The sequence below is a fragment of the Carcharodon carcharias genome, chromosome 16, assembly GCF_017639515.1.
Source record: "Carcharodon carcharias isolate sCarCar2 chromosome 16, sCarCar2.pri, whole genome shotgun sequence".
NCBI lineage: Eukaryota > Metazoa > Chordata > Chondrichthyes > Lamniformes > Lamnidae > Carcharodon > Carcharodon carcharias.
The window spans coordinates 67,811,075-67,825,324 of record NC_054482.1 but is presented as its reverse complement, the minus strand read 5'-3'; the positions used below and the strand labels follow the sequence as shown (position 1 = coordinate 67,825,324).

The following is a 14,250-nucleotide window of genomic DNA, read 5'->3' as shown; positions in this document are numbered from 1 at the left end:
AACTGTTCTTTGCAGCAAAGAAAGAGTCCAGAAGATTGTGCCTGGTGTCAGATTTGGGACATCTGTTCAGGGCTGGAGAGGAACTTGGAGGGGGAGGATCCAGTCATTATGGTCCATGTAGGTACCAACAACATAAGCAGGAAGAGAAAGGAGGTTCTGCATAGTCAGTATGAGAAGCTAGGGACCAAATTAAGAAGCAGAACTTCAAAGGTAATAATCTCTGGATTATTACCTGAGCCATGTGCAAATTGGTATAGGGCAAATAAGATTGGAGAGATGCACGCATAGCCCAAAAACTGGTGTTGGAGAAGTGGGTTGTGGTTTGTGGGGCACTTGCACCATTATTACGATAAACTGGGGCTATACAGTTGGGATGATCGACACCTGAACCATGCTGGGACATGTGTTCTTGAGAATCACATTACTGGGGTTGGGGGGCAGGAAGCTGTAGGCCAGTTAGCTTGGCATCTGATGTGGGGAAGGCATTGGAATCTATCATTAAAGAGGTGAAAGCTGGGCACTTGGAGAAATTCAAAGTAATCAAGAAGAGTCAGGCTGGTTTTGTGAAAGGGAAATTATGTTTAACCAATTTATTGGAGCTCTTTAAAGGAGTAACATGTGTTGTGGATAAAGGGGAGCCTATTGACATGCTGTACTCGGATTTCCAGAAGGCATCTGATAAGGTGCCACAGCAAAGGTTATTGCAGAAAATAAAAGCACATGGTGTATTGAGGTAGCATATTAGCACAGATAGAAGATTGGCTGGCTGGCAGAAAATAGAGAAAATGCACAAATGGGTCTTTATCTGATTAGCAGGATGTGATGAATGGAGTCCTAAAGGGGTCTGTGCTGGGCCTTAACTTTTTACAATTTATATCAATGACTTAGGTGAGGGGAGTGAGGCATGAGCTAAATTTGCGATGACACTAAGATAGATAGCAAAGTATGTTGTGAAGAGAACATAAGGAGGTTACAGATGGATGTTATTAGGTTTTGGAGTGGGCAAAAATCTGGCAGATGGAGTATAATGTAGGAAACTGTGGCAGGAAGACAAAAAGCGGAGTATTGCTTAAATAGAGAATGGCTGCAGAATTCTGAGATGCAGAGGGATCTAGCTGTACTAGTGGCATGAGTCACAAAATTAGTATGTAGGTACAGCGAGTAATTAAGGCTAATAGAATGCTATGCTTTATTACAAAAGGAATTGAACACAGAAGTAAGGATAAAAACAAAACTGCGGATGCTGGAAATCCAAAACAAGAACAGAATTACCTGGAAAAATTCAGCAGTCTGCTGAAGGGTCATGAGGACCCGAAATGTCAACTCTTCTCTTCTCCGCCGATGCTGCCAGACCTGCTGAGTTTTTCCAGGTAATTATGTTTTTGTTACAGAAGTAAGGATGTTATGCTTCAGTTATACAGGGCATTGGTGAGACCACATCTTGAATATTGAGTGAAGTTTTGGTCTCATTATTTAAGGATGGGTGTAAATGTATTGGAGACAGTTCAGAGGAGGTTTACTTGATTGATACCTGGAATGAGTGGTTTGTCTTAAGAGGAAAGTTTAGACAGACTGGGCTTGTTTCCATGAGTTAGTGAGGGGTGATTTGATTGAAGTATATAAGATCCTGAACAGTATTGACAATGTGGACGTGGAAAGAATGTTTTCTCTTGTGGGCGAGTCCAGAATTGGGGATGCTGTTTTAAGATTAGGGGTCACCCAGATGATGATGCAAGAGAGACACACATGACTAAGTCAAGAAGGAGAATTCTCATGATTTAGACTGAGTAACACCTGTTGTCTTGTGTATATAGTTATGTTCATTCAATAAACCAGTTATTGTTCAGACATATCTCTGTCTCTACAATCACTCCTTAGCTATTCACAACCAACAAACAACACTGGTAATACCTACCTTCCTGTGAGATAGGAACTACATATTCCAGACATATTAACAGCCTAAATAAAAACAAGAAACTACGGATGCTGGAAATGTAAAACAAAAACAGAATTACCTGGAAAAACTCAGCAGGTCTGGCAGCAGCGGCGGAGAAGAAAAGAGTTGACGTTTCGAGTCTTCATGACCCTTCCACTGAACTGAGTTAATATATGGAGAGGGGTGAAATATAAGCTGGTAAACTGGTTTAGGGGTGAGAGAAGTGGGGGGGTGGCGGGGGGAGGGTGACAGAAGTGGGGGGGCGTGCAGGGGGAGGATGAGAAAAGTCGGGGGGGTGTTGTGGTTGTAGAGACAAGCAAGCAGTGATAGGAGCAGATAATCAAAAGATGTCACAAACAAAAGAACAGAGGTGGTGATATTATCTAAACGAATGTGCTAATTAAGAATGGATGGTAGGGCACTCAAGGTAAAGCTCTAGTGGGGATGGGGTGGAAAGACTAGCAGGGCATAAAAGATTTAAAAATAATGGAAATAGGTGGGAAAAGAAAAATCTATAAATTATTGGAAAAAACAAAAGGAAGGGGGAAGAAACAGAAAAGGGGTGGGGCTGGAGGAGGGAGTTCAAGATCTAAAGTTATTGAATTCAATATTCAGTCCGGAAGGCTGTAAAGTGCCTAGTTGGAAGATGAGGTGCTGTTCCTCCAGTTTGCATTGGGCTTCACTAGAACAACGCAGCAAGCCAAGGACAGATATGTGGGCAAGAGAGCAGGGTGGAGTGTTAAAATGGCAAGCAACAGGGAGGTTTGGGTCATTCTTGTGGTCTGTCCTAGAATAAGCACTTTATTCAGAACTGTTTAATATTGTTTAGGATTTTCTGGTAATTTTTGCCATGAAGCAAGTTGGTAGCTGAAATTAGCTTCATAAAACTTTCAGAGAATTGATTACTTGCCATGTCTTATTTGTCAGTATAGCACTGGTACAATTCTAACTTGCATAATGTACCAAAAATGCAGCACTGGCTTTATTTTCAGAGATGTAAGTTGGAGCCATATTTTCTCTGCCAGCTTGAAGTAATGTCAATCCAGAAAAGACAAAGCTCTATACATGGGATCCAAATTCACATAAGGAGTATTGTGCACTGTCTTCCAGAAATAGCTAATGGAATAGTCAATTCATTTCAATCATTAAAATTTAAACTGCAGTACAGATGGCTATCAAACATTAAATGTTAAACATGTTGTCTTTTTGGTTTTGCCTTTTTGCTACAGCAATAGGTTCAGCTTTGATATTCTCCCATGGGCAAAGAGCTTGCTCGCATTAAATTGAAGAATTTCCTCAAAGAAACAGCTACAATGAAAAAAAGTCTTAAACTTCCAAAAATACCAGATATCATAACATTCCCACCATCAACCTTTATAAACATGCACTATCCTGCTGGATTTATTTGTTGCATAAATACCTTCAAGTAGAAACCAAACATTATCTGACAGAAACAGGCAAGAAACCCAACTAGATTAGACTGTGTTATACACAGTAGAGCAATATAAAAAAAAATTCAGAACCTAATAGTGTCCTCAACCATTCATGATTGTGAAAATCTCCATGACCAGGAATATTGTAACTGGAGTATATGAAAACAACCCAAATTACTTTTTAAATGTTCAAGAACAGAGCTTGGAAACAAAAAATTGAAACAGAAACTAAAAACAAAAAACTCATTGATATTTCATTACTAAATTAACGCTTAGTACTGAAGATATAACAGTTCATGGAATAAAAGATGTTCCTTTATCAAGATCATCTTGTTTTATGTTCAGAACTTCAAATAAAGATTCTTAATGGTTTAAACATATTTGAAAAGTTGCTTTAAAAGCTACAACCTGTAAGTAAGTTTTTTCTGTGTTGATTAAAAAAGCAAGTATATTTTATGAATTTCAAAATACCTGATAGTCCAGGATGCTGAAACCTAAACCTTTTGAACCTTTATTCAGTTCAATCACTTTCACATCTGAAGTCCATAAAGCTAACTCCCCAACTTCATCTTCTTCTGCATTTGTCTCCAAATCCAAGTCCACCTTTAGGGGGGAAAAAAAACTTACAATTACTAGATTACATGAATTTCCTGGTCCCGACCCTGCATAGTGTTGGTATCTGATCTTTCACCAGCAGGCCAATTAGTGGTCAGGGCTTGTACTCGCCAACCAATTAATGATTGCAGGTGAGCTCCCAAGACGAGAGGGCCAATAGCAGGCCCTATGACAATGATATAACAGCAGGCCCGCTGCCTGAAATGGGAGCTGTTGATGTGGGTATGAGAAGGTGCCTCACAATGGAGGTGCTCTCTGAAGAAAGGTTAAATTTTATCATTAAAAAAAACCACATCTGCCACGTCATCACCATCTGAAGTGGCAATCCTTCCACTGGACAGCCAATGCCTGCAGCTGTGGCCCAACAACTGAGTGTTGAGAGGGGTGTCCTGGCCACTTCCAGCCTCTAGCTGTTACAGTCTCATTGGGGAGCCTACAAGCCAACTGCAAAATTACAGTCAGCTTCTGCTCAATGGTCTAAATAGGCCACTCAATAGATCTAATCCGCTTGTAGCAGGGAAGCCATCAAGAATCCCTCCATCATCCAGCCCCTTCCAGAACGAAAATGGCCCAAATACAGGAGCATAGCAGTGGACCAGCACATAGGGCCAGTGTCAGGAAATTGCAGGCCCATCTGTTTCCAGTCCTGCCTCCAAGGCCGTTTCATAATACAGTCTGTAGTCTTCAGTTAAAGGTGATTTTTATTTTGTCAGTGAAAGATTTTAGTTTCAGTTCTAGGCTGTGGAAAATCTGTTTCACAGATTTTGCCTTCCTGTGTCAGCAGCATGTATTCCCAGGTCAGCTGAACTGCAGGAATTTGTAGTTTTGTTTTATTCAGCCACAACATGCCTTAGTTTTGACCTTAGCAAAGTATCCTCTATTGCAGTGGTGTTTTTTTTTCACTTCCCATACTAGTCATTCTTAAGACACTCTGAACGGGACGGACCGTTTTAAGTCAATCTACGTAGAATTTTGTGAACGTATTTATAAGTATGGCCAAGACCCTATGATTTAGATTGCCCAAACTCATTTCACATGGAACCCTTACAATGAGAAACAGATTTCCTCTCATCAGTATTAAAAATCATGCAACACTGTACAGCTTAACATGATACAACTGGTGTAAAGTTTAAACTGTACATGACTATTTCCTTGTTTCCCACACAAAGCTAAGTTCAAAATGAATACTGTTTTGGTTGAATTTATGTTGGATATTTTGTCATTAAGAAATCAAAACTACTTTGTAATATTCTAAAATGTGTGGTACATAAGGGCAATTTTTAGTGGCTCAGTGCCATTGCACATTGGTGAGATGCAAGTACAAGGCCACTGTTCTCCAAACAGCAGTTTTAAGAACTGCCAGAGCATCAGAGAGAAAGGAACAAGAGTGGAGGGTAAGTCGTCCTGACTACTCTCTCAATTAAGCTGGATATAAAAATTGTGGGCAAGGGTGAACTATTTTAAACATAAACAGAGAACAGAGAAAGTGTTTTATCAAGATACACATACAAATACACACTCACTCCCCATCCCCTTTTGATTCATAGTTCAATAACACAAGCTTCAACAGAAATTTCATCCTCTATTTACCTGGCTGATACAATTCTCACTATTCCAGGGAGATGGTGGCCGAATCACTGGATCAACCTTCTCTGCAGCCTAAGAAATATCAGATTCAAATATTTAATGATTCAAGAGCTGATTCTTTTATGGGCAGCAACAATCTTAGACCATCCATTCTTATAATCTCTTACCAAGAGACACCATAGGCATATCTTGTCCAGAGCAATATGCAGAAATCTCAGACAGGAGTGCTTAGAAAAACTTCAAACAAAAGATTACATTCACTTCCGCAGTCTTTTCTCAACCTTACACAGTGACATATTAAAACACCGGAATGCAATGTCAGACTGGATTATCTTGGCAGACAGATTAAACCAATGAGCAAAAAGTGAGATTATTTAAAAATATAAATCATTGAAAAATTGCATCAGAAAACAAATTTATTCCAATGGGATATTCAAATGTCAGCACACGATTTTCTTCACTTTAAAACCAAGTAGAAATATTTAACGTGCAACCTGTACGGAACTATGTAGATAGAAATGTCTGAAGTGTTTGAGGCCAGTGTCATGGTGATGCTGGTGTTTTCCCTCTGTCATTACTTACTTGAAATGATAAACCAACAAGACAGCAATCAGCGAGGCAACGACTTCTCAGTTTTCATGTGAGATCAGAGTGATGACCCTTGACACCAAGGCAGCATTTGAGCAAATGTGGCATCAAGGAGCCCAAGCAAAATTGAACTCAATGGGAATCAGGGGGCAAACTCTGCACTGGTTGGAGTCATGCCTAGCACAAGGGAAGATGGTGACGGTTGTTGGAGGCCAATCATCTCAGCCCTACGACACCATTTTTAGCTCTGTTCATCAACGACCTTCCATCCATCATAAGGTCAGAGGTGGAGATGTTTGCTTATAATTGAAGAGTGTTCAGTACCGTTCTCAATTCCTCAGATACTGAAGTATTCCGTGCCAAGATGCAGCAAGACTGAGACAACATTCAGGCTTGGACTGATGAGTGGTGCGAATCTTACTTTCCACTTAAGTGCCAGGCAATGACTATCTCCCCTTGACATTCAATGATATTACCATCACTGAATCCCCCATTGTCATCATCCTGGAGGCTCACCATCTATCAGAAACTGACCAGCCATATAAATACTGTGGAGACATGAGCAGGTCAGAGACTGGGAATTCTGCAGTGAATAACTCACCATCCTCGATAAAGCCTGTCCACCAGTATAAGACAGGGGTATGATGGTATACTGTACACTTGCCTGGATGATTGCAGCTCCAACAACTCAAGAAACTTGACATCATCCAGGACACAGCAGCTTGCTTGAATTTTTTTTTTAATTATTCTTTCATGGGATGTAGGCATTGTGAACAAGGCCAACATTTGTTGCCCTTCCCTAATTGGTAGGCCATTTCAGAGGGCAGGTAAGAGTCAATCACATTGCTGTGAGTCTGGGGTCACATGTAGGGCAGACCAGGTACAGACAGTTTACGTGTTTGTGATATTACCAGTACATCACCATCTCTCCAATCCACCACCTGAAATATACACTCCCTCCATTTCCAGTGCACAGTGGGAACAGTATCTACCAACCACAAGATACACTGAAGCACTTGCCAAACTTCCTTCAATAGTGTGGATAGGAGATTAATGGTTTGACTTCTGACTTCTGCTGTGGGGTTGGACTGTTGGGCTACCATTAAGTCAGCTACTGAGCCCACCCCCGTCCCCCCTCCATCCAAGAGTATCAAACAGCCATGTGCTGTGTATGGAATAACTAAGTTGCTTCTATCGTCTTACTGTTCAAAGATCATCATGTATTAGATTCCATGGCTGGCTGTCTCATGAATGAACACTCATTAACATCCTCTTTATGTCAATGAAACAGTCTGCCTTCCCCTGTCAAAGTGACAGACAAGATGCTGGTCATTTAACAATTTACCTTGCGAAATCTTGAACCCGAGTTCATATCAGAAGCATGTCATAATTAAATCAAAGCCTCTCCTAAGTCAAACAGCCAAAAATCCTACAGCACAAAAGCAAAATACTGTAGATGCTGGAAATCTGAAATAAAAACAGAAAATGCTGGAAAAACTCAACAGGTCTGGCAGCATCTGTGGAGAGAAACAGTTAACATTTTAAGTGTGACCTTCCATCAGAAATTCTGACAGATCTGCTGATTATTTCCAGCATTTTCTGCTTCTATAGCCAATAATCCTAATTGGGACACTTAGGTTAAGATGTATCAAGGTAAGACTATAATACTAATTCAGTTATGTCACGTTAAACTGTGCTCAACTAATCTTATGTTGATGTGATTTTGAAACTAAGTTATTGTGCTATTTGTGAAGATCACTCAGATAACCAGCTTAATTTTCTCTATGTAGAGAAAATAAATTGGCGTTAGAGGTATAACTTTATTTTGTCTACTGTTAGAATTTCTTATTATTCAAATTGATTAATCCAACAATTTGAAGGTACTATTATTTTATTAAATTCTAGATACGAAAAGATCAATTCCAACATATTCCATACACACAACCACAGATTATAATACCAAAACCAATGTCCAAAGAGATACATTTTTCTATTCTAATATGTGCCTAGGTCCCAAAACTTGAATTTCTAATCTTAACAGGGACTCTGGAACATACTGCTTAGGAGCAGTAGTAGGCCATTCGGCCCTTCTAACCTGTTCCGCCATTCAATAAGATCATGGCTGATCTGGTTGTGGTCTCAACTCCACTTTCCTGCCTGTCTTCCATAATCCTTGACTCTCTAGTCTATCAAAAATATGTCTAACTCTGTCTTGAATGACCCAGCCTCCACTGCTTTCTGTGGCAGAGAATTCCAGACTAACAGCCCTCAGAGAAAAAAAATTCTCATCTCCATCGTAAAAGGGAGACCTCTTAATCTTAAACTGTGTACCCTGGTTCTAGTCTCCCCATAAGTGGAAACATTCTTGCAGTATCTACTCTAAGTCCTATCAGGATCATACGTTTTAACAACATCACCTCTCATTCATCTAAATTCTAATGGGTATAGACTCCTGCTCAAGCTTCTTCATAAGATAAGCTCTTCATCCCAGGAATGAGTCAAGTGAATCTTCTCTGACCTTCTAATGCAATTATATCTTTTTTTTCAAAGAAGGAGATCAAAACTGTACAGAGTTTTGCAGATGTGGGCCCGTAACTTCCACACTCCCCAGAGTCAGATTTGGCGGTACCCCAAAGATGTGCTCAGGAATCCCTCTGGGAAGTCCCCAGGTAAGGGTTTGCATGGCACTTGCCCAGAAGTGCACACTTCCTCTGGACAATTGTGCCGCACTGGGAACCATCCTATAATGCGGTTTAAATCACAAACCTCGGATGGATCCGGCAGAGTTATACCAATAGTTACCCAGAAAAGATTAGAAGAATTAAAACCTATTCTAATTTCTGAGTAACTATTATAAAGACCCCGCGGGACACTCCCACTACACCCCACCCCCACCCCACCCACTCTCCGAACCTGACCTCTAACACCCCAAAACCCTCTTCAATAAGATCACGGCTGATCTGTTTGTGTTTCGAGTTCCATATTCACATCGATCCCCGATAACCTTAGATTCTTGTTAGGCAAGGGTATCAATCTACCTCTGCCTTATAAATATTCAGTGTGTCTGCTTCCATTGCCTTTTGAGGCAGAGAATTCCAAAGTCACGCAAACCTCTGAAAACAATTCTCCTCATCTCTGTCCTGTAAGACAACAGCAAAGACAAGAATATGCCAAAAGAATGTTGGCACCAGAAGCAACGCTGTTTGGCCCCACTGAGGATCTTAAAGGGTTCCGATGTTGCCCCATCATAGCTCACCCTTACCCATCATCCATGTTGTCATGGAAAGAGTTCACATTGAGCAGCTTCGATGGGCAGGCAATTTTCCTCAGCAGCTTAAATAGAAGGCATCTGCTCACATGGTCAAATGATTTGATGAAGTCTATATATAGTCATCTCTTTCATTCATGGTATTTCTCATACAAATGCTGGCTGAGAAGGTCATGTCAAATGTCGATCTTCCAGTTCTGAAACCACACTGGATTTCGGGATATATGCATTTGGCCAAGATATGCAGTCTGACAAGGACAACACAGGCAAATACTTTTTCCACCATGCTTCGTAGGGAGATGCCTCAATAGTTGTTGCAATTGTTGGGGTCACCCTTATTCTTGCACAGGGTTGCAATCTTTGCATCATATCGTGGGGTACTGCCCCCTCCCTCCAGCAGGTATGAGAAATTTGCACAGATGCTGCACAAGTGCTGGTTTCCTGTGCTTGATGAGTTTAGGCAGTGAAATATCATCACCTGGAGCTTTGCCAATGGATAGCAAGTCAATAGCTTTGCTAAGTTCCTCCATTGTGGGTTCAATGTCCAGCTCTTCCATGGCAGCCAGGCTCTCTATGATGTCCAGAGCTTACTCAGTGATCATATTCTCCCTGGTGTACAACTCAAGGTAGTGGTCCACTAATGTCTCCAATTGTTTAATGCAGTCCAACCATTCAATGACCTCCCCTGCCATTGTTGTCAATGGACCGGTTACCTTTTTTATTGCGTCATATATACCTCTAGCATTCTGTCTGTCAAACGACATCTGGATATTCTGGTAAAGTTGTAACCAGTAGTCATTGGTGCACGTCTAGTAGTCTGTTGGATTTTGCTTTGAGCAAAACGGTGTATTCAGAGTCTTCCTACCCAGATCTCTCTTGTAACTAATGAGAACAGATCATTTGGCTTCAATGATAGGGTCCATTTACAGTGCTGCTAGCCTCGTATCATTCAGTGGTTTTCTGCTCTTGCTCTCTCTTTCCTGTAGTTTGAGAGTGCGGTCTTAGAAATGGTGTCTCAAAGTATGTTCCCCTCGCTTCTACACTTTTGTGTGGGGAAGCTGGAAATTGCCTGTTCAATCAAGTTGAGGAACCATTGGTTCTTATCTAGGTAGACAGTATGGCTGACATTGATACAAGGATGGTATTTCTGCTTTGAATAGAAAGATTAAAGGTTTGCGTCTGTATCACAGTCAGTGCTGTGGTAGCTGTGTGTATTGAGAATGCTGTTGAGAGAGTCATGTCAGTTAAATCAGTTTCAGCTGGTGCCAACATCTTGATCCTGGATGCCTCCAGGACACTTTGTGCACATCCTGTTTTGAAAGAAAGTGTTAATTACACAATGTTCAAGCAGTCTCTGTCAATTGTCATTTATCTTTTATGTGCCATGACGTCTGAGGCAGGAAGGCCACGCTTCATGATCTGCGCCAACTCTTGCATTGAAATCCCCCAGTGGGTAAAGATGCTCTGTCTTAGGGATTCTGCTGATAGCAGTGCCAGGGTCCTTGTAGAACTGGTCTTTCATCTCTGCAATGGAGCACACCATAGGAGCAGAAACTCATGATGCAAACTGGCCCTGGTTGAATTGAGAGGCGAATAGAGAGAATGTTCTGAACTTTTTGTGGAGTCAGGGAGTTGTTCTATTGAGATCAGCAGGTTCTTTACGACGAAGCTCACATCCTGCTCATGTTCACTCCGAGCTCCTTCCCTGCCGGATGAACGTGTAAAGCTTTTCTTTCAGTGATCCACTCTCAGCAAGCCTTGCCTGTTGGAAAGCTCTGTCAATGTTCGGCCTTCACATTTCATGTTGATCACAACTTTGTGCATATTTTCAACCAGCTGCAAGTTGTCTCTCAGCCCAATGAGGTTCTAGCTTGCCAATCAGAGTTGGCAGCTTCTTTCCTTTTTTTGTTTGCCTGGTGTGATGAACTCGGTTCACTTGTTAGAGGACAGCCCATAGAACCCATTCTCTATGGTTGGGTTCAGCACATTTAACTGCTGTCTCTAATGTTGTGTTAACATTCTGCAGCAAAACTGGAGTATCCTTTCCAAAGTATAAGCCTGGACAAAATTTAGAGAAATTCTGGGCTCCTCAAACATCAGGGTCCCTGTCTCCACCTTCCCTGTTGAGTCTAAAGGAATGTAAAGAACTACATTTGGCACCAACTTGGTTGCACAAGTTGCCAGAAAGATTACATATTTAGACATCAGTCCAGCTTTGGGCTCCAAACCAGATTTTTTTTTTTGTTAGAGTTTACTCCCTTACCCTTCAATTCTCTCAAGGTATCCAGAAAACAGTGGAGCTATTAGTATGTAGCTGGGAACTTGGTTCATGAGTGCCAGAGCACATCCACGTGCCGGTTGGCCTACATGCACTCCATGTCTGGGGCCTAACCTCCTAGAAATTCCTCTGAAGCGTTAACCTGGGACTACGAGGGTCCCAGTTTCTGCCACAAGGAGCACAGCAGAGGACTTTCAGATGGAGAGGCTGTCCGCTGACAGACATTAGGCTCTCCTTTTTGCACTGCTGCTAGCCAGTTGTGTAGGCTGAAAATGAGAAGCAAACTATCACATAGAAAGTGGGAAGATAATTCTCTTCACCCTCACACTAAATGCATCACATCAACATGTCGGACACACATCTATGTCCCAATGACTCTATGACTACATGGCCTCACCTGGGAAACTGCACTTTCCGTGACACTGGATTCATCCACAGGCATCTCTTTTCCATCCTCAAATAGTCGCCGACAACAGACTAAAGTAAATGGAGCGGCAGCATCTTTCAGAAAGCAAACCACCTCACGCCGAGATTTTCCATACAACTGCTTTCCATTCACCTGAAAAGCAGTGCAAATATTTTAATCCAGAAATTATTGGTTCCCCTACTTGCCTATATATGGTACTTTAATGGATTCATAGAGTTTTTTGAAATGACTGGAAATCAAGGCAGGATTATTTTTATTACTCCAGGGCGTTTTTAAAAAGTTGTTCTCTAGAATTACTACAACAAAACACACTTACAAGTTACCACTCAGTTCTACTTGTACAAATTCTTTTATCACACTGCATTTTCTAATCTCACACTTGATCTAAAGACGCAAATCAATAACTCTTATCAGATTAACAGTTTGTTACTTACATTAGGCAATCAAGTGACAGGACCAGAACTATTGTCCTACTCGTCTAATTTGCTTATTCTCTCAAAAATGTTATTTCAATAATTTGATAGTGTTACTTTAGACTTCTCCCTCCATGACTCATTAATTGGCAAATTGAGAAGAGTGAAAGCTGACAGAATAGGCACTTCTATTGGAAATTCGTGAGTAAAGAACTGTTTGACAACACCTCGTACAATAATTTAAGTTCTTGATGACAAACTATAGTGCTCCTCCCCATCAGCCAGTAAAACAAATCTCAATGTTAATTTTGGCCAATAGATATCAGTTAACCACACATGACTAACAGCAGCAAAAATAAATTAGAAGATTGTGCAAAAGGCAAAACAAAGTCCTAAATTTGCATTAATAGCAAGCTATATTATACTGTGGGGCACCTGGAATGATTTTTCACGTCCTTGATAGAATCTATGACTTAAGCAATCAGAAGATATGAATTATATCAAATGATCAAAGATCTCAAACCTACACACCTGAAACCATCAAATCAATAACAATAATGATAACCTGACTCTGCTCATACGCTGTGATTGTCATATCACCTTGCTTAACAGCAACCCTACAAAAATAAATCTACCCTAATAGGAAGACTTAATTACCAAATTGCGGTGATTTCAAATCTTACATGAATAATTTTTTTTAAAAAAACGATACCTCTAAAATTTCATCTTCTAGTTGTAATAATTTAGTTTGGCCTATTGGGCCATCAGGAACAATTGATGATATGTAATGGTGTCCATCAAAAGAGTCCAGCTCCACTCCAAACCTCAAGGTATGAACTGGTAACAGCTAAATTAAAACAGAAGTCAAATGTGAGGATGAATACACAATATTACCAATGTTCAAGATTTCAATCCAGCTAAATTCAAGTTCCTTCTGTCCCATTGCTCCAGGTTCATGTTGCAGCATCGATGACTGAAGACATAGAAAAATATAAGTATCAACTTTGCCTCACCGATAGCAACCTCAACTTGGGGCTAAAAGATCACTGCTTCAAACAGAATCTTGAGCATGTAATTTAATTGGCACTTCACTGCAGTATTCAGAGAATGCTACATTGTCAGGAGAACTGTCCTTCAGATGATATGTTAAACAGAGAATTGATCTGCTTTCTCAGAAGAACATAAAAGTAATTGAGAATACTATTCTAAGAAGGCAGAGGGGTTCTTCTGGTGCTCTTGATCAACATTTATTCCTCTGCCAACATTTGAGAAAGATAAACTGGTCATTTATTTCATTGGTGTTGTGGAACCTTGCTGTGGGCAAGTTGACTGTCCAATTTCCTAAATTACAACTGGGGATTAGACTTCAAAAAGTTCCTCATTAGCTGTAAAATGCTTGTGGAGGTTCTGAGGCCATTAAAGCTGTTATTACGAATGCATATTTCTTCTTCTTTCTCATGAGTAATTAGGATTACATAATAAAGATTCACCTTTTAACAGAAACTTCAACAGTAAATAGGTCTTAAATCACTTTAAATGCCAGTGCCCTATAAAACATATAGTTACCATATGACCAGCTGTAGCTTATCTTGATTTTTCATGAAATTAAAATAGCTTGACTTTATTTTTGCAATATGTTACAATTATGAGGTTTATAAGATTGTATTGTTTTGGGACTGTATCATTAACTTAAGGTTAAAAAAAA

At 40.4% G+C, this 14,250-nt stretch overlaps 1 protein-coding gene across 6 annotated transcripts in view; it reads right to left on the bottom strand.

Annotated features, from left to right (window-relative positions):
* The window catches only part of patj (PATJ crumbs cell polarity complex component), a 398,928-nt gene that overhangs the window by 288,153 nt on the left and 96,525 nt on the right, over positions 1–14,250 (bottom strand). For all 6 annotated transcript variants that reach the window (XM_041208336.1, XM_041208338.1, XM_041208340.1 and 3 more), the window contains 4 exons: positions 13,258–13,392; positions 12,103–12,264; positions 5,575–5,643; positions 3,841–3,972 (listed from right to left, as the gene is read on the bottom strand). In XM_041208336.1, the coding sequence (XP_041064270.1) occupies positions 3,841–3,972; positions 5,575–5,643; positions 12,103–12,264; positions 13,258–13,392 (498 nt within the window). The remainder of the gene's footprint in view (positions 1–3,840; positions 3,973–5,574; positions 5,644–12,102; positions 12,265–13,257; positions 13,393–14,250) is intronic.